General features: G+C 46.8%; 1 protein-coding gene across 1 annotated transcript in view; it reads left to right on the top strand.

The window, feature by feature from the left end:
* Positions 1-3,439: 3,439 nt before the first annotated feature.
* Positions 3,440-20,000, top strand: part of LOC310788694 (protein kinase C beta type-like) — a gene marked incomplete at its 5' end in the record, with an annotated part of 166,743 nt that continues 150,182 nt past the window's right edge. The window contains 2 exons of the mRNA XM_083650236.1: positions 3,440-3,609; positions 8,331-8,362. Coding sequence (XP_083506362.1) covers positions 3,440-3,609; positions 8,331-8,362 — 202 coding nt within the window. The remainder of the gene's footprint in view (positions 3,610-8,330; positions 8,363-20,000) is intronic.

The raw sequence follows: 20,000 nt of genomic DNA, 5'->3' as shown, positions 1-20,000 counted from the left end.
ATGATGATGACCAGATGCTGGCCCGTATTGCAGAAAGGTTTGAGTATTAAACCAGTGTTGCAAGTGGCGCTGGTGGAGCAGAATGGAGGGGGGGGGGGGAGAAAAGAGGAGGATGAGCAGAGATTGGAGACATCAAGGCGACTGAGGAGTCGGAGGATCTGACTCCTGGATCCTGGGGGGGACAGAGGAGGCAAGCAGGAACGACGAAGCCGAGGACGAAGCCGTCGGAACATGATTTATGAAGTGATGGAGGGTGGAAGATATTTTCAGCAGAAGTGTTATGTCAATTAAAGTGTAGATGAAAGTGTTCTATGTCAATTAAATGTACAATGTAAAAACCCTAACCCTAAATAGAAATGATATTATATAATTCCATAGAATTATGAATGTCTGCAATTGATGTGATGTAACCCCTTTAGAATAGATGAACGATCATGAGTGCAAAGTGACTGGTGGGTGCACTGACAGGAACAGGAAACGGAGGAGACCAAAGTAGACTACAGTTTGACAGCTGTGGCAGAGCAGGGTGCAAAATAGTCGCCTGCCGTGAGAGAGGGGTAACCGCAGTGACCGTGTGGTGGCAAAGCAGAGAGAGAGGGGATGCGCGCAGTATGTCAATGAATATGTTAATTCATTTAGTTTGCCTTTAAAGGCCATTTCTGTAACAGACGGACGGCACAAATGAAAAATGTCCATAGATGGAGATTTTTATGAGGGTGAACTGGCTTAAAAAGGGGAACTTCCTTGAGCTGTGTTGTGCAAAGATGTGTAAGGAGATGTATGAACACATAATGAATAAGATGCATGCGGGTATGTATAGTTTAGAGATATAAACAGTACAAAAAACGTGTTTTTTCATGTTTCATGTTTCCCCCCTCAATTTGTGTCCAGGAAATCTTTTGAATTGAAAGCAACACGACACAGTCTGTCCAGTTTTTATGCTTGTGTAGAGATTGAGTGACGTTGTGTATTTTGATGCATGTCGGTAACATTATAGGTTATAGGTCCTTTTGAGAGGTTTGAGAATGAGGGTTAGAATTTTAGGAAATCCATCTCAGCCAAGAACTGCAATGCAGGCTTTTCAAACGTGATACATTTTCACATACAGAACATTGACCATATTTCACAAATCCTTCATATACTCTATATTAGAGGTCTTCAAATAGGACCCCCCCGCCCGGGGGCTCCAAACAGTTTCAGGGGAGGCTCAGTACTGGGGAATGCCTTCAGACAGACCGTTTTTATAGTCTGAAGCTATCTTGTTTCATTTGTTGAGATCAAATAATTGTTGGGATCAAATAATATAATCATGATCCCATAGGCATCCAGGAATTTAGCAAAAGTATGGTAAGCAAGTAAAGGGGTGTCCCAAAGCTTTGTCTGAGGGGAGGCCCACAGCCTCAGACTTTGAAACCCCCTGCTCTATACTACACTACCCTACATTCTCTTCATTGTATAAATGCAGGGGTAGTGGTCTGTGGCAGATGGGAGCTGGTGGTCTGAGTCCGGTGGTCTGAGTCCCTGCCCATGGGAGGCTGCAGTATGGCCGTTGCATTGATGAGGCCTGGGCAAACTGTGACACTGTTATATGTCCACTGCCAAATCAATCACATGGAGGTCATTCACTTACTTACTGTCAGCTGACTGCTGCTACTGTACCATGTGTGTTTTCACTCAGTCAGCTGACTGCTCTGCTGCTACCATACCATGTGTGTTTTCACTCAGTCAGCTGACTGCTGCTACTGTACCATGTGTGTTTTCACTCACTGTCAGCTGACTCCTCTGCTGCTACTGTACCATGTGTGTTTTCAGTCTGGGGCGGTTGGGGGTATCGCTGTCACTCTGTAGAAATAGCGTTGGTACGACTAGAATTTATAACGTCGATAAAATACCCAGGAAAATATCGATACTCGATATACCATTTTCTATACCACGGGGGGGAAATGACACATCAAGGCATAAAAATAAACAAAGACAGATGGACGGACAGATGCACGCTTCTCCATAATCTAGGCCTGATAAATCTAATTAAAAACGTTGACCTGACACAGTCTTCAGCCTATCAGAACACTTTGAAAATAGTCATGCCCACTTACCTTTGTCACGGTACTTCCGGCTTGGTCAGATGCTCCTACCGGCACAATTGGCCATGTCTGCGGGTGGGAAGCCGATGGGGTATGATGAGTCCTGGTCGCTGCACTAATGCCTCCTCTGGTTGGTCGGGGCGCCTGCCCGGGGGGAGGGGAACTGGGGGGAATAGCATGATTCGCCCATACGCTACGTCCTGCCGGTGAATCTCCTTCACTGTCAGGTGTAAAGAACCGGCTGGCGACTGCACATGTATAGGAGGAAGCATGTGCAAGTCTACGGTCAATAGTCAATGTTTTCCCTTTGACAGCATGCTGAGAAGTAGGATCTTTTCATGAACTTTACTGAACTAGTGGAATAGTCAGGCCTCACTCACAGAGTTGGCATGCAGCCTCTCCTCTCTCTCCCCAGAGGGGTTTTCATAGTCCACTTCCCTGGCTGATTCCAACTGACTCCACTTGTGCTCCCCTACTGTAGGCTACTTCCATCAGTAGCTAACGAATTTGAGCTCTCCCTGGTGCTGAACCTGTGTTCACTTATTTCGGCCACTAATTATAGCCATTTTTGTCCATTTAGTTTGACCTAATTAGGCTACCTAATTGATTCAAAAATCTGGCTCCATTAGGTCACCTGCAGGGGTGCTCTTACACTTCCTGAAAGATTCAGCGCGATCATGCGCAAACATTTTGGCATAGCTGTGGCCGAGAACACTGCTCACACACACTCACTTACTCACAGACAGACAGACAGACAGACAGACAGACAGACAGACAGACACTTGGAATCCTTATTATAGGATGCGGTAATGAGTCGTAATTTTAGGAAGTTGATTATAAATTCTGAAGTTTATGCGCAAGGAATCAATCTGGAGCAGCAAACAGCGCAGGCGGGATATTATCCACATCAAACGTCACTCAGAGGAAAGTGTAGGCTGAGCTACTACACATGCCTGTAATGAGCTCCTCTCTCTCTCTCACCCTGCCTCTCTCTCTCTCTATCTCTCTCTCTCTCTCTGCCTCTCTCACCCTGCCTCTCTCTCTCTCTCTCTCTCTCTCGCTCTGGTTGTCGGTGCGCTCAAAAGAGAAGGAGGAAGCGAGCTGGGAGCAGCGCGAGGACAACCTGCCGTGCCGAACCAACGAAACACAACAACAAACAACCGAAAACTACCCGTCAACTACCGACACACTCTACTCATTCTCTAGTCTTTTTTAAACGCTCGAGGAACGACTTGTCTCGCGCCCTGCACTAAACCGCGCTCGTTAGACAAAGACAGCGAAGAGAGGAGAGGAGAGGAGCGGAGAAAAGAGAAGCGAGAAGCAGAGAGGAGATAGAGTGATAGACCGACAGGAGAATGGCAGACTCCTCGGCGGCCAATAGCGACGGTGAGGACGGCCCCGTGCGGGGCTTCGCGCGCCAGGGCGCCCTCCGCCAGAAGAACGTGCACGAGGTGAAGGACCACAAGTTCATCGCGCGCTTCTTCAAGCAGCCCACCTTCTGCAGCCACTGCACCGACTTCATCTGGTGAGCATGAGCCTCCATCACCTTACTGCCGAGTATCTTCTCTGTTACCTGCCAACATTAGGCTATGAAAATGCTATCTTCTCTGTAGGCTAAATGAATAACGTTACCTGCCAACATTAGGCTATGAAAATGCTATCTTCTCTGTAAAGGGGAGACTCGTGGGTCTTGAGGTGAGAGGTCAAGGGACCCCTTTGAAAATGGCCATGCCAGTTTTTCCCTCGCCCAAATGTAGCCTATTTAGCCTCTTTCCTGACAAGATAGCATGATTACAGGAGGACGGAGAGATAAAGCGGTTGAATGGGGGTTTTAAATATGTTAATTTCAGTTAAAATCCACTAATTTATATTGTTAGGATTAGGATATTTCCAGGTAGATGGAGAGAGGTGGATGCAAAGATAGGCAAAAAGATGAGGAATATGGCTGCTTTTAACAACAATGAATACTCCTTCAGGTGAATTCTTCAGGCTATTTGAGAATAGTATGTGTTACTCTGTATTTGGTGAGCCATCAGATCCTGTGACCTGCAGTGTGTTAGGTTGGTTAGGTTTAGGTATGAACCTGATGGGTTAGGTTTAGGTACTATGAACCTGATGGGTTAAGTTGGTTAGGTTTAGGTATGAACCTGATGGGTTAGGTTGGTTAGGTTTAGGTATGAACCTGATGGGTTAGGTTGGTTAGGTTTAGGTATGAACCTGATGGGTTAGGTTTAGGTATGAACCTGATGGGTTAGGTTGGTTAGGTTTAGGTATGAACCTGATGGGTTAGGTTGGTTAGGTTTAGGTATGAACCTGATGGGTTAGGTTGGTTAGGTTTAGGTATGAACCTGATGGGTCACCAAATAGCCGTTACACTGAAATCTGTGACCACCAAAATGTGACTGCAGAGGCTGCTTGATGGCTACAGTATGCTACACTGTGGTCACTTCATTTCTCTGTCCTGTTCTCTACCCAACAGACCCTTTTCACGGGGCCATTTTGTGTCGAAAAGGCAGAATAAACACAGGTGCAAGCAAAACACTAATGAGGGTTTCCAACTTCCAATCATGGGAAATACAAAAGTAGGCAGAGGGCCCTACAAAAAAAACAAGGCACTCAGGTCTCCATTGAAATTAAAAAGCCTTTATTTCAAGGATGGCTTCCAATCATGGAGTTTGAAAGTGAAACCCTCATTAGTGTTTGGTCCCTGTGGTACTCTATACCCTGGTTGCACCTCAGTCTAATTGACAGCGTTGTTGGACAGCGCACAGCTGATAACCTGCATGTTGTTGGACAGCGCACAGCTGATAACCTGCATGTTGTTGGACAGCGCACAGCTGATAACCTGCATGTTGTTGGCTAAAGCTGTGGTTCTCAACGTGGGACCACCGGGGGGTCCTTTGGGGTCCATCTTCAGCATTATTTAATTTACATTATTTTCCCTCACTTCCTCTTTCCGTCTTGACCAAGTTTCCCCAGCTCGTAGTACACACAGTGTTTTAGGCGCAAGCATTTGAAAATTGCGAGAACCAACCATCTGTTTTAAGAGACGTACGCACACATTAACCTGATGGGTTCAAAACGGCTGCTGTGAAGAAGGCCCATTAGTGGTCCTTGATGTGAAAAAGGTTGAGGATGCCTCACACAGGTCAAACACCTGCTGCCTGACCACACCTCTTCCTCACCTGTGCAGACAGGTCGCAGCCCGCCGGGCCCCGTCGCTCACCCGCGTTATTCAATGAGTTAGCGCCTCTAGCTTGGCCTCATTTAGGCCGGCTCTTATTATCTAGGCTGCCTGCTATTCCCAACATGTCCATTATTTAAGTCCTGTGACGGCTTTTTAATTTCTCAATGGCTAAATGGTTTGACCTAGAATATCTCCTGTGTGTGTGTGTGTGTGTGTGTGTGTGTGTGTGTGTGTGTGTGTGTGTGAGTGTGCTTGCGTGCGTGCACTCATGGGAGGCTAATGCGATGGTCTCATTGGCTGTAAACATCCCTAAACAGAAGAATGTTGTGCACGCATGGCACATCTGCCTGTCTGTCTGGTTGGCTGGTCTGTCTGTCTGTCTGGCTGGTCTCTGTCTGTCTCTCTCTCTGTCTGTCTGCCTGCCTGCCTGTCTGTCTGTCTGTCTGCCTGCCTGTCTGTCTGTCTGTCTGTCTGTCTGTCTCTCTCTCTGTCTGTCTGCCTGCCTGCCTGCCTGTCTCTCTGTCTGTCTGGCTGCCTGTCTGTCTGTCTGTCTCTCTCTCTCTCTGTCTGTCTGTCTCTCTGTCTGTCTGTCTGTCTGTCTGTCTGTCTACCTGCCTGTCTGTCTGTCTGTCTCTCTCTCTGTCTGTCTGCCTGCCTGCCTGCCTCTCTCAAAATTCAATTTTTTTTTGCCTGTCTGTCTGTCTGTCTGTCTGTCTGTCTGTCTGTCTCTCTCTCTCTCTGTCTGTCTGTCTCTCTGTCTGTCTGTCTGTCTGTCTGTCTGTCTACCTGCCTGTCTGTCTGTCTGTCTGTCTGTCTGTCTGTCTGTCTGTCTGTCTCTCTGTCTGTCTGTCTGTCTGTCTGTCTGTCTACCTGCCTGTCTGTCTGTCTGTCTCTCTCTCTGTCTGTCTGCCTGCCTGCCTGCCTGTCTCTCTGTCTGTCTGGCTGCCTGTCTGTCTGTCTGTCTCTCTCTCTCTCTGTCTGTCTCTCTCTCTCTCTCTCTGTCTTGTCTGTCTGTCTGCCTGCCTGCCTGCCTGTCTCTCTCTCTGTCTGTCTGTCTGTCTGTCTGTCTGTCTGTCTGTCTGTCTCTCTCTCTGTCTGTCTGTCTGTCTGCCTGCCTGCCTGTCTGTCTGTCTGTCTCTCTCTCTCTCTCTGTCTGTCTGTCTGCCTGTCTGCCTGCCTGTCTCTCTCTCTCTCTCTCTCTCTGTCTTGTCTGTCTGTCTCTCTGTCTGTCTGTCTGTCTGTCTGTCTGTCTGTCTCTCTCTCTGTCTGTCTGTCTGTCTGCCTGCCTGCCTGTCTGTCTGTCTGTCTCTCTCTCTCTCTCTGTCTGTCTGTCTGCCTGTCTGCCTGCCTGTCTCTCTCTCTCTCTCTCTCTCTGTCTTGTCTGTCTGTCTCTCTGTCTGTCTGTCGTGCCCGGGTTAATAAATGTAATGAATGAGAACAGTGAGTGATTTGACACCCACGGAGATTATCTATTTGTAGCCAAATATGAAAGTGTGTGTGTGTGTGTGTGTGTGTGTGACACTGTGTGTGAATGTGTGTGTGTGACTGTGTGTGTGACACTGTGTGTGAATGTGTGTGTGTGACTGTGTGTGTGTGACACTGTGTGTGTTACTCAGATGGGATCAACTCCTTGTAGCCATGTGGGGCTGGCATACATGTTCTTTTTCTCATGCTTTTTCTTTTTTTCTAAACAAACCGTTGAAAAGTCGTCAACCTTAAAATTGGAATCAAGTGTGTCTCCATAAGCAAATAAGTAGGCTGTGTGTGTGACAAGCGCTTTCCACCGGTTGCTTGCCACAGATATATATATATATATATATATATTAGGGCTGCTCGATAAATCGATTTTGAGTCGTAATCAAATTAATTAGTTAGGACGATGTTAAAGAAATGAAAATCGTAAAATCGTTTTTTTTTACTAGGGTAATTACGTTATGGTGGGGCGGCTCTCTGTCATGTATGCGTGCTGTAGCAGCACGCATACATGACACTACTCGTCTTTTCTCCCCCGCTGTAAAGTCTCTCTGGGAGGCTGTGACTACTGCTGGCTACTAAAGACAGCAGCAATGAACTTATTTCAACACCTCCAAAAAGCACAGTGTGTGAGCACTGAGCAGCGTGTTGCACTGCGGGCTGTGCAAGATAACGATTACCACAACACACACACACGCGCGCGCATTAACAAAGACGTTATCACTGGACGCTGAAATGTTGCCTAACAACACGTGAGGCCACCGAGTAACGTTAGGACTCACCTCCAAAAGCGCAAATCCACCAGTGTCAAGTGACTGCAGGTTAGCAAGCAACAGCCAGGAAGTTAGGCTAAAACAGGAAGTTGGGTTGTAAACTTCCTGTTTACAGAGTAAAAGCGTAATTTGTCACTTATGAAAAAAAGAGGAAAAAAAGAGCTCTGCAAGGCAACAAATGTTTAGAGAAGTATAGTAGTATTCGAAAATCGAGTTTTGAGAGAAAAAAATCGTCAATTAAATTTTTAGGCAAAATCGAACAGCCCTAATATATATATCACAGATGATGGGTATGAGTAAATGTGGTGATGAGTAAATACTATGGCCAATATGACAGGAGAAATGGCCGTTCTGCGGCGCTCAGCATCATATACGTGTGAAACAAGATGTGGGAGTGGGCTTGGAAAAGACATTGGCTGCAGCGTTATCAGAACACATGGCAGCAGACCGGACAAGCTGCCAGCACAGGCTCAAAGGTGTTCCCCTCTCCCACCTTGCACATTAACTCTTAAAAAAAGGCAAAAAAACAACACCTCATGTGAGTGTAAAAATGTTTCTTATCTTATATTTTTATTTTACCGTTTCCATCAACCTTTTCTAATGCGATACTTCAAAATGTGCATAAAAAACGATGGAAACACGGCTAGTGTTTGACATGTGCCACTACACGCAAAAGTCCTGTGGCGAACAAGTGCGGTGTAAAAGCTGAACTTCACTGGGTTTCGCTATTCAAGTTTCTTTCTATTCAAGTTCTCATGTGTTTTCCTGTGCCATCATCATGTTCAACCTGTTGTCTGTGTGTTCTCTCCACAGGGGGTTTGGCAAGCAGGGATTCCAGTGTCAAGGTAGGTGTCTGGATCACGCACACACACATACACACACGCACGCTAGCATACACACACGCACGCACTCACGCACGCTAGCATACACGCACGCACGCTAGCATACACACACGCACACACTCACGCACGCTAGCATACACGCACGCACGCACACACGCATGCTAGCATACACGCACACATGTCATGCACACACGCACACACACACACACACACACACACACACACACACACACACACACACACACACATTCAATTTATATTTCATGTCGCCTGCAACAAAATACACACCAGTCTGTAGCAGTCAGCTGGGTACAGATTGTCCTGACTGACACACACACACACACACACACACACACACACACAATTCAAGCCATCCCTCCATCACCTCTACGTTGACTGTGTTCACGCAGCGGCCATTTTTGGGGCAGTGGTGGCCCAATGGTTAGAGAAGCGAGCTTGTGACCGGAAGGTCGTCGGTTCAATCCCCGGGACCGGCAGGATAAATCTGGGTGGGGAAAGTGAAAAGGCAGCGCTTGCCCCTCCCTCATTACCACCACTGAGGTGCCCTTGAGCAAGGCCCTTAACCCCAACTGCTCCAGTGGAGCTGCTCAGTGGCCAGCAGATCAGACTGTGGTTGTACTGGGCAGCTTCCAGGTATGAATGTGTGTGTGAATGTGAACAGGGCACTCCTGAAAAAGAGAGCATTGCTCTCAGTGAGACTCCCCCTGTATAAATAAAGGTAAAAAAAAACAAAAAACGAAATAGACAATTTGGGAAACTCTACCTGGAAGTGCGAGTAGCCTCGGGCCTGTATGCCCAAGCACATCATGCAAACATCTAATATATAAACATTTTAATATATTTGGCCTCTGGCTCTTATTGCTAACGACCAGAGTCTAGCCCAAGTAGCTAGCGCGTAGCTGAGTAAAAAGTAAGCGAGCTAACAAACTTCCCTGCTTATATTCAAGCATTCATTGTGGTTGTTGTTCTTGAGACTGTTCACATACAATCATATGAGGACAAATGATGGACTCATGACAATATTCTAAAGAAAGAAAGACATACATGCAACTTCTTCTCCACATGCCAACAATCTTCCAGGTACTTTCCCGTCCCCAGTGTTCAAAATGGCTCGGCGGGTCAATACGGTCATTAGCATGGGAATGGACTCGATGTGTGGCGCTAATGATGAAGTACAGGCTATGGGCCAATGTTAGCCTCTCCGCTGCTGCACCGCAGGGAGCCTCAGTGCCAGGGGGGCGGGGTGGTGGTGATATGGAATCGATACAAATTGCAATATATTGCAATATTTTTGAAATTGCAATAATATTGTATCGTGACTTAAGTATTGTGATACTATCATTATTGTGGGGGACGCCCACCCTATAGGAGGCAGGTACCCACATGTACACTCTGATACTGGGGGTGGTTGTGGCTGACTGGGCCTGGATGGATCAGAGAGCGAGAGGGAATGAAAAAGAGTGTGTTTCAGATCAGACATTTCAGATCTTGATACTCCAAATTGTACCCCCAAAATACAGTATATCAGGTTAACTCAAGTACGCCTGTGTTTATAGGTGTGTGTGTGTGTGTGTGTGTGTGTGTGTGCATCAGGTGTGTGTGTGTGTGTGTGTGTGTGTGTGTGTGTGTGTGTGCATCAGGTGTGTGTGTGTGTGTGTGTGTGTGTGTGTGTGTGTGTGTGCCCTGAGCTGATCTCCGACCTGTCTGGCGTAGGGTGTCGCTTACCTACAGCTCGGGGAGAAAGGGAATTCTTCTACAAGGTCACGCACGCACGCACGCACGCACGCACGCACGCACGCACGCACACACACACACACGCGCATGCACACACACACACGCACACACACACACACAGAGCTGAGGAGAGGGAGTGGACGGAGCCAGAGCAGTGTTACGGTGCGCTTGGTGTCCTCTATAAATGGGTGTGTTGGAGAGTCACATAGTTCTCACAGGAAATAGAGGGAGGGGCTGTGTGTGTGTGACTGTGTGTGTGTGTGTGTGTGTGTGTGTGTGTGTGTGTGTGTGCATGATAGATTGATAGATAAACAGATGCACGCTTAACTGTAAATGAAGGAAGAACCAAACAAAACTCTAAATTAGGGCTGCAAGTAACGACTATTTTCCATTGTGGATTAATTGAGTATTTTAGCACTTAATCGATTAGTTAATGTTTGGTCTATAAAATGTCAAAAAGTATTCACATTTAAGAAGCTGAAATCAGAGACTGACTGACAGAGATGTACTTTTTTTTAAATTACTCAAGCCGATTAATCGATGATCAAAATAGTTGAATAAGTGAATGTTGCTCTAAACGAAGAAACGAGAAGTTTTGATTATTTTGGTGGCATTAATGATACATCACGAGAGAGTGAGTGTGTGTGTGTGTGTGTGTGGGGTGTGTGTGTGTTTATTATTTTGGTGGCATTAATGACACATCACGAGAGGGTGGGTGTGTGTGTGTGTGGGGTGTGTGTGTGTGTGTTGATTATTTTGGTGGCATTAATGACACGTCACGAGAGGGTGAGGGTGTGTGTGTGTGGGGTGTGTGTGTGTGTGTTGATTATTTTGGTGGCATTAATGACATATCACGAGAGGGTGAGGGTGTGTGTGTGTGGGGTGTGTGTGTGTGTGTGTTGATTATTTTGGTGGCATTAATGACACGTCACGAGAGAGTGAGTGTGTGTGTGTGTGTGTGTGTGTGTTGATTAATTTGGTGGCATTAATGACACATCACGAGAGGGTGAGGGTGTGTGTGTGTGGGGTGTGTGTGTGTGTGTGTGTTTATTATTTTGGTGGCATTAATGACACGTCACGAGAGAGTGAGTGTGTGTGTGGGGTGTGTGTGTGTGTGTTTATTATTTTGGTGGCATTAATGACACATCACGAGAGAGGGTGAGGGTGTGTGTGCGTGTGTGTGTGTGTAGGGCTGCTCAATTGTCCCTATTTACATTTCGTCCAATCGTGGCCATTAGAGATTGGCGATAGATGATCAGACCACCATAATCTATTAATTAGCCATAATTTTAATTATTATTATTCTTTTTGATAAAGGGAATATATTATTGAATGCAGCCTGTAGAAGAATGATAAACGTAGATTATGCATTTATATGAGAAAAGACTCGAGACCGACCCCATGCGTTCTGAAGCCGCCTCCCTCTACAGGCCTCGCTCTTGCTGAACTCCATGACTTTTCTTCTGCAGTTTACTTTTCCATGTTCATTTAGCAGGATTTAACACTGGCTGTAAGGTCAAGTCACTGTTGCACTCTGACTCTTCATCATAGAAAGTAACACAACACGGAGGCTGGAGTCAAGTTGGAACGAGATCTCCATGTTAATATGGACACAACCACTCCCGTTTTTAGCCTTAAAAATAAAAGCACGCAGTGCAAAAATAAACTTAAATAACTCATAGCCTTAACTATGAGGAACCTCCATAAAATAGCTTACACATCAACAATACTGGTTGTGATGTGTTACGATTGCATGGAGTGAAACTAGTCTAAAGCATTACTCAAAATGTATATTAAGCTTAACGTGAAAGCCCGCGGCGGAAGACATGCTTTTAATGTACATAATGGCTGACTTGACGGTGCTGCAAGGAAACTGGAGAGAGAGAGACGTAGAGAGCAGATGCTTTCCCCCTCACTCGTGCTGATTTTAACGGAGCTCTACCAGAAACATATCTTAAGTGTACAGTAGGGGGCGCAGCTTCTAGAGATTATTTTTGTAACTCGAGTGCTGTAACGCTAAGCACGACGTTCCCCCCTCACTCGCGCTGATTAACAGCTCTGCCAGAAACTATCTCAAGTGTACAGTAGGGGGCGCAGCTTCTAGAGATTATTTTTGATGGAGATGGATTATGATGGAGAATTAGTTCAAATTAGGCCTGCACGATATGAGGAAAATCTGCGATGTGCGATAACATTGTTCAATATAGCGATGACGATACGACTTGCGATAAATAAACAAATATTAAAGTATGCATATTAGCGATACAGTTCCTATGTCTTTCTGCTTTAATAATGCTAACATAGACCCCAAACATAGCCTATGCCCACTGAATAAAGAAATGAAATACACACTGACTCTAGCTGAAACTACACACAGCGTGTTTGGGCTTTGGCAGAGGGGCGGCGTGCACTGTTGTAAGGGAAAGGTGTACGCTGGATTTACAACACAAGACAAAATGATCAGATGCTGAGTGTGAATGCATGACGCATGTAAATAAAACCACTTTTGTTATTCATTGTGTTTCAGGCAGTCTTTGCGATGTGTTTATTGCGCATGTTCATATTGCGATGACGATGAAAATACGAGTAATTGTGCAGCCCTAATTCAAATCACCTTAAATATCGCTGCAGAAAAGCCAATTGGTGATCACTCCCTCCAATCGTCAATATATGATTTGATTGCAAATGGCAGCAGCCCTGTGTGTGTGTGTGTAGTGTGTGTGTGTGTGTGCGTGTGTGTGTAGTGTGAAAAGTGAAGGCAGAAGGAGCTGGTGGGTAGTGTGGTTTATGACAGTGTTGTCAGGGAGCTGAGTAGACGGATCAATAGGAGAAATATGTCTTGCATGCTATGGATTGACTGTGCTGTAGGCCACTCACTCTGAATCATAATCTCCTCTGCTATGCCGTTCTCTTCTGCCCGCACCAACATGCTCTGATCCTAACCGCTCGTTCTCTCCTGCCCGCACCAACATGCTCTGATCCTAACCGCTCGTTCTCTCCTGCCCGCACCAACATGCTCTGATCCTAACCGCTCGTTCTCTCCTGCCCGCACCAACATGCTCTGATCCTAACCGCTCGTTCTCTCCTGCCTGCACCAACATGCTCTGATCCTAACCGCTCGTTCTCTTCTGCCTGCACCAACATGCTCTGATCCTAACTGCTCGTTCTCTCCTGCCTGCACCAACATGCTCTGATCCTAACCGCTCGTTCTCTCCTGCACACATCAACATGCTCTGATCCTAACCGCTCGTTCTCTCCTGCCTGCACCAACATGCTCTGATCCTAACCGCTCGTTCTCTCCTGCACACATCAACATGCTCTGATCCTAACCGCTCATTCTCTCCTGCCTGCACCAACATGCTCTGATCCTAACCGCTCGTTCTCTCCTGCCTGCACCAACATGCTCTGATCCTAACCGCTCGTTCTCTTCTGCCTGCACCAACATGCTCTGATCCTAACCGCTCGTTCTCTTCTGCCTGCACCAACATGCTCTGATCCTAACCGCTCGTTCTCTCCTTCCCTTGTGCTTCTCTCAGATACTTGTTTTTAAAAGCTGATGCGTCGGAAGATCTTTCCATTTCTTCCTCTTCATCAACTCCCCGCAGTCCGCCATCGCATTCATTATTGCACTTGTGATCAAATTCCATGCGTCTTGTTTGTGTTTGTTTGTGTTGGCGCTGTTAAATGTAGCTGTGGGAACGTTTCTATGCTTTGAATACAACTCCATAAGTTTGAGCTGAGTTGGAGCTGTCTGTCAGCTGTCTCCAGCTCGTCTGACAGAAGTGTGTTGCTCGGCAACAAGCACGTATTCACGTGGACGCGCACGTCCGCGGCCTAAAAGACCGGGCGCAGCTACGACCGTGTTAAGTCAGGCTTGTTGTAAATTCAAATCACAAAGTCGGGCGTAGCTAAGACCGGCGTAACAGTTAACTCATTCACCGCCAATGACGTCTTTGACGTGTTATCAGAAATAGCCCTCCCCGCCAATGACGTGTTTGACGTGTTTTTGTTTTTATGAGTGCAGCGCATAGTTGAAACACTTACCCAGCCTGTGACATAGTTTCGGGTCCCTAACCTCAAAGTCAAGCCGACAGCACGTTATCAAACACATACCGCAGCTGTTGTTTGAAATTAGGAAGAAGGTGGAAAGGAGGAGAAACGCGCTTCCTTGTTGCAGAGGAGAAACGCCATTGAAATGCCCCCTCGCCGCGCTGCAGAGCTGATCGACTTGCTGCAGAGCAGCGGACATCGAAACCGCGGTAGTCAAACCCGTGACCAACATGATCGATCCTGGTCCCTGGACCCCGTTCCTATGTGCCAGCCTTGCTGCAGGGCGAACCTGGATTGCCTAGTCAAACCCGTGACGAACATGATCGATCCGGTTCCAGCAGCGCCTGGTCCCAAAGCCAAGCCGTGGACCCGTTCCTGTCGCAGCATTCGTCCCAGCGAGAGGAGGGAAATGAGCAGCAGAGGAGGCAAAACGCTGATGGGGAAGGAGGGGGAAGGAGGTGCGATCTAGCAGCAGCTGTGGAGAGAACTCTCTCTCTCTGTGTGTGTGTGTGTGTGTGTCTGTGTCTGTGTGTGTCTGTCTGTCTGTCTGTCTGTCTGTGTGTCTGTCTGTACACTCACTCACACTGAGCAAACTGTATTGTTGAATGTAAAAAAAGCACTTCATATATATATATATATATATATATATATATATATATATATTTTTGTCATTTGTGTCATAATGAATAATATTTACATGTCTGATGTCAATACAGTTCAAAATAAAAGAATTGAGAGCGAGTTCTGCCTGATATTGTGTGCTGTGTACATAAATGCCATTTTCTGCAATTTCTTTTCTCAGAGAGACCTTTTGGGAGAAAACAGGGTGTATATAAATGGCTATAAGTAGAGTACAGAACATGCTAAAAGCTCACTTTTTTTTTCCTGGTGAACCCAGAGACGTACATCTTCATTTTGAGGTATTGCAAATCACTCTGGTGCTAATAGATAATTTACTGTGGGTCTTGAAAGATGACCAACAATTATGAAAATCTTTGGCCTGTGCTAAATATTGGCAGTCCTAAACTGGCGGTGAATGAGTTAAGAGTGACTTTCTGACGCCCACCTGGTGCACTGGGCTCCAGAAGCTGTTGGTGTCCGCTTCACTACATGAAGGAGGAGGCCCGGGTGTAATGAGCCAGGGGGGCAGCAGGGCAGAACTGAGCCTAAATGAGACTCGGGGCCTGACTGAAATAAGATAACGGCACTGGCTTTCTACACACTTGCATGGTGTTGCGTGAATGTTTGGCAGTTAGGCACCTTTTTTGTGATTGTCTATGCCCATTGCCACACCCCCTTTTGGCCAGTGGGTGTGGACAGTTCATCAGTTGTAAGTTGGCCCATGTGACCTACAAAGTTTAGTGGAAATCTGTTCATAACTTTGTTGAGATGTCCTGCTGACAAACAGACACACCTTGCTGAAAACATGACTCTGTTGCTGTGAGCTCTCCCAGCATGGAAACATGTTGCTACTATTCACCTTATTATTTGCCCATATAAGGTCACTTCCGCATAACGTCATTTTGTAATCGTCTTTCTGTTTTAGACCTGGAAGTAGATTTCTCCTACCTTAATCATTTTTAGACTTGCCAAAAAGCTGTTTTCAAGCAAAAAAACCAAACGTTTTAAAGTTTTCATATTTTTTCGGATGAGAACGTAACATTACAAATATATGACCAGTTTATCAGAATAACGCTTGAAATGTTTAACGAGCAGTGAGGACTGAGAGCGCTGGCCGTGTGACCAGTCGGACTAGCTATCTGTCAATCCCTACTACTGGTAGTGAGAAAACACTATCGACGTGCTTTGGTAACTAACGTTAAATGCCGACCGGGTACAGCCATCGGCTCCTCGCAGCAGTAACGTTATGAACATGTAACTGAGGTTGGCCACAGTGTAGCTTCTGAATGTTGCCAAACTTCATTCATAGTTACGTTTTGTTTTGAAATTGGCCGCCAACTAGCGCTGAACCGGAAGAACAAATACAATTGCGTCTAACGTGGAAGAGAGAAAAAGTGGGCGGGGCTGCATAAGATGAATACTGTTTCCAAATGAGTTGTAAAAGCTGCTGTTTATGACTTGAACATTGCAGGGCTCGGCTTCATTTTGCACCATCATTTGAGACATGACACTGTTCCTGTGTGTGTGTGTGTGTGTGTGTGTGTGTGTGTGTGTGTGTGTGTGTGTGTGTGTGTGTGGTCTGTGTGGAGTCTCTTGGTTCAGCCTCGTCATGGCTGGAAAAAGGAAGTTAGATTTGGCTCTTCTTCTGCTGCATCAATGACTGTAGACATCATTTTATTTGCCTTATTCACCTTATGTAGCCACGCCCATTTGACCCGGTTGTGTGGTCGTGTGACGACTTCCGGCAAAAAAAGAAAAGAAAAAGAAAATGGTCGGCTGCTCCAATATCATCTAACTCTGAATTAACTAATAATTTAGCCAATTGTATGTAACATACCAAATAAAAGCAAACGGCAATGTCTAAGAATGCAACACCATGTAACTGGCTCGTTAAGTCTCGCATTCCAGTGAATTACCTTAACGTCTGCGGGTCTTATAGACGTAAGTGTCTCGAGCTGCGCTCGGAGGACAGAAAACTATCTGAAGCTTTCTTTGTTGGAGTCCAGGTATGTTTTACAAGAAAGTGCTTGTCATTGTCGACGATAACGTTATCTGACAGTGGATACTCCGTTTGCTTGCTTGCTGTGTACCGAGCTCAAAGTAGTAGGCTACGTTCTTTGTTTTACCCCCTGCACTGTCCGCTACAAAAACAACTCTCTTCTTCTGACGTTCTTTTGTATTTGGCGCCGTGACCGCCGGAAGTGTTAAAACAACCCGGAAGAATTTGGCCCACCCCCCCGTCTGAACATAAGGTGAATAGAAACAGGCTGGATACAACAAGAAAACAAGCTCCTGTGCAACCTGTCTGTGCAGTCCCATAGTATTGGTCCGAGTAGACGACCCTGATTTTAAGACAACCCCTCTTTTCAAGACTCATTTTTGAAAAAAAACACTTTTTGAAGGCCAAATCTTGTTTTTATAAATTCCGGCATGCTAGATTATGCTAGTTTCCATGGTTACCACACCTGACATTTTTACTTGCGAAGTGCTTCAATGGATCCAACAGACAGGTGCAATGCTTGCATAACATTAACACAACAGGGTGTTCAACGCACCACTGTTTCCGTTTGAAACAAACGTTTTGCTCCGTTTTGTCAGGGCTGAACTCAGCCCGTGTCTGCCTGTCTGTTCACATTGACGAGCGACCCCACGGATCCAAGCAGCTAGCGTCCGCAGGCAGAGAGAGGGAGAGAGAGCCTTGGTTAGAGTGAGCGAGTGTGTTTGGCGGTAAAGGCTAAAGTGCTGGAGTATCTGTGTGTGTGTGTGTGTGTGTGTGTGTCTGTCTGTGTGTGTGTGTGCGCGCACGTGTTGGTGTTGCAGTTGTGAATGGAAAATTACATGTTAAAAGTCTAGAGCCCAAATATAAAACGACAGCGTACACACGCACACAGGCACATGCGCACATGCACACACCGCGCGCGCGCGCAGATACACACACATGCACGTGCGCACACACGCGCACGCACACAGAAATCGCACAAAAACAAAAATGTGTAAGCAGTGGCACACACAGATGCAGGTGCAAACACTTGTATTCAACACACACACACACACACACACACACACACATAGACACACACACGCACACGCACACACACGCACACGCACACACACACACACACACACACACACACACACACACACACTGAGCTGATTCTGAGGCATATTGAGATTCTATAGCAAGGACAAGAACTAAGAGAAGTCTCTGCCTTCCTCTTTGTCTTTTGCATTTGCATTTCCTCCCCCTCTCTGCTCCCCCCTCCACGTCCTCTCTCTCTCTCTCCATCTCCTTCCCTCTCTTCCTCACCCTCTCTGCTCCCCCCTCCACGTCCTCTCTCTCTCTCTCCATCTCCTTCCCTCTCTTCCTCACCCTCTCTGCTCCCCCCTCGACGTCCTCTCTCTCCATCTCCTTCCCTCTCTTCCTCACCCTCTCTGCTCCCCCCTCCCGTCCTCTCTCTCTCTCCATCTCCTTCCCTCTCTTCCTCACCCTCTCTGCTCCCCCTCCACGTCCTCTCTCTCTCTCCATCTCCTTCCCTCTCTTCCTCACCCTCTCTGCTCCCCCCTCCACGTCCTCTCTCTCTCTCCATCTCCTTCCCTCTCTTCCTCACCCTCTCTGCTCCCCCCTCCACGTCCTCTCTCTCCATCTCCTTCCCTCTCTTCCTCACCCTCTCTGCTCCCCCCTCCACCTCCTCTCTCTCCATCTCCTTCCCTCTCTTCCTCACCCTCTCTGCTCCCCCCTCCACGTCGTCTCTCTCTCTCTCCATCTCCTTCCCTCTCTTCCTCACCACACCTGTTTTGAAGCCTCCACTTTCACATTTTGACCATCGCAAATTTTGTACCCAGCCACAAGTGGCCATTCGAGGAACTGCAGTTGTTGGTACTTCCGCATTGGCGTCATTTCTTCAGAAGCGGAGGTTGGGGCTTACCTTGGTCCGTCTTGTCCCCCCCCCCCCCTTCCTTCTTTCCTTCCCTCCAACTCCCCATATCTCTCTCTCTCTTTCTTTTTATCCGTCTCTCTCTCTCTCTCTCTGTATCCCTCCATCCCCCGCTCTCTCTCTCCATCTCCCCCTCTTTCTCTCCAGTGGCCGTGTGTTGGAAGGTGTGGGCTTTGATACTTCTATAAATAGCGTGTTCCACTGACAGCACCGCCAAATGGGATGAATGCATGGATGGGTGGATGGATGGATAGATGGATGGATGGGTGGGTGGGTGGGTGGATGGAGAGGGGGATGGAGGAGGAGGTGGAGGTGGAGGAGGGAGTGTGTAGGTGTGAAGGGAGAACATTCACTGTAAAAAAAGAGGAGAGATTAAAAAGCGACAGAGGCAGACAGAGGTGTGGAGTTGGACACAATCTGTTTGACTCCATTGAAATCAGAGAAAGCATTGAGCCATTACATTTCTTCTCCCTGGCGGAGGTCAAACGTTGGCCATCACCATCTTGATTTTTCCTCAGCAGAGTGGGAGGGAATGGGTTGAGTCTTCCACACCTCACGTGAGATGGGAGTTTCCCAGAGCCGCAGCTCCGCCTGCTATTGGTCCGTGATCGGCAAGCTGCGCGATCACTGGACAGGCGATCTGTCAATCACCCCCTTTTCTATCATCTGTTTTACTCCAAACGGGGCGAGTTATAATAACAATGACCCCACTACAGTTGTATTGAAAAGGTGAAATTAGCTATAGAGACCAAAACCGTGTTTCGGCCCATAACTGGAAAGATGTTTAATCCTGTTACAAAGTCGGGCATTTTAACATGGGGGGGGGGAATGCCTACTGCCCCCGAGCCCAAGTGGCCATTTGAGGAATTACAGCTTAAACAAAGACTTGTGGACCAGTGGGCTTGCCACTGGTTTCAATCCTCTGGCCATGAAGAATAGCTGTGGTTCCAGAGGAGAGGGGTTTCAAAGGGATAGTGAGATATGAAATCAATAGTTTCAGTCCAAAATCAGAGATCCACCATTTGAAAAATTCAATTCTTGCTCTTGACAAAATTATTTCAGCCTGGAAAAACAAATCAGTCGCCAGCCACCTAAACTTATCTTTGCTCCCCCCCTTTTCTATTTTTTTCCAGATCTTTCTTTTCTAACAGCCAGCTTACTGTAACCATAGATCTTCTATTACTATCTAGATGGGTCACCGCAGGCTCTGCCAATTCTAACTGGTAGCAGCAAGTCTGTTGAATGCAAATGGTCACATGGTCACGTCTCCTCAAGTCTCG

This window comes from Poromitra crassiceps (assembly GCF_964638095.1).
Source record: "Poromitra crassiceps genome assembly, chromosome: 13".
NCBI lineage: Eukaryota > Metazoa > Chordata > Actinopteri > Beryciformes > Melamphaidae > Poromitra > Poromitra crassiceps.
The sequence above is the reverse complement of the archived record's forward strand: the minus strand, read 5'-3'. Positions and strand labels throughout refer to the sequence as shown.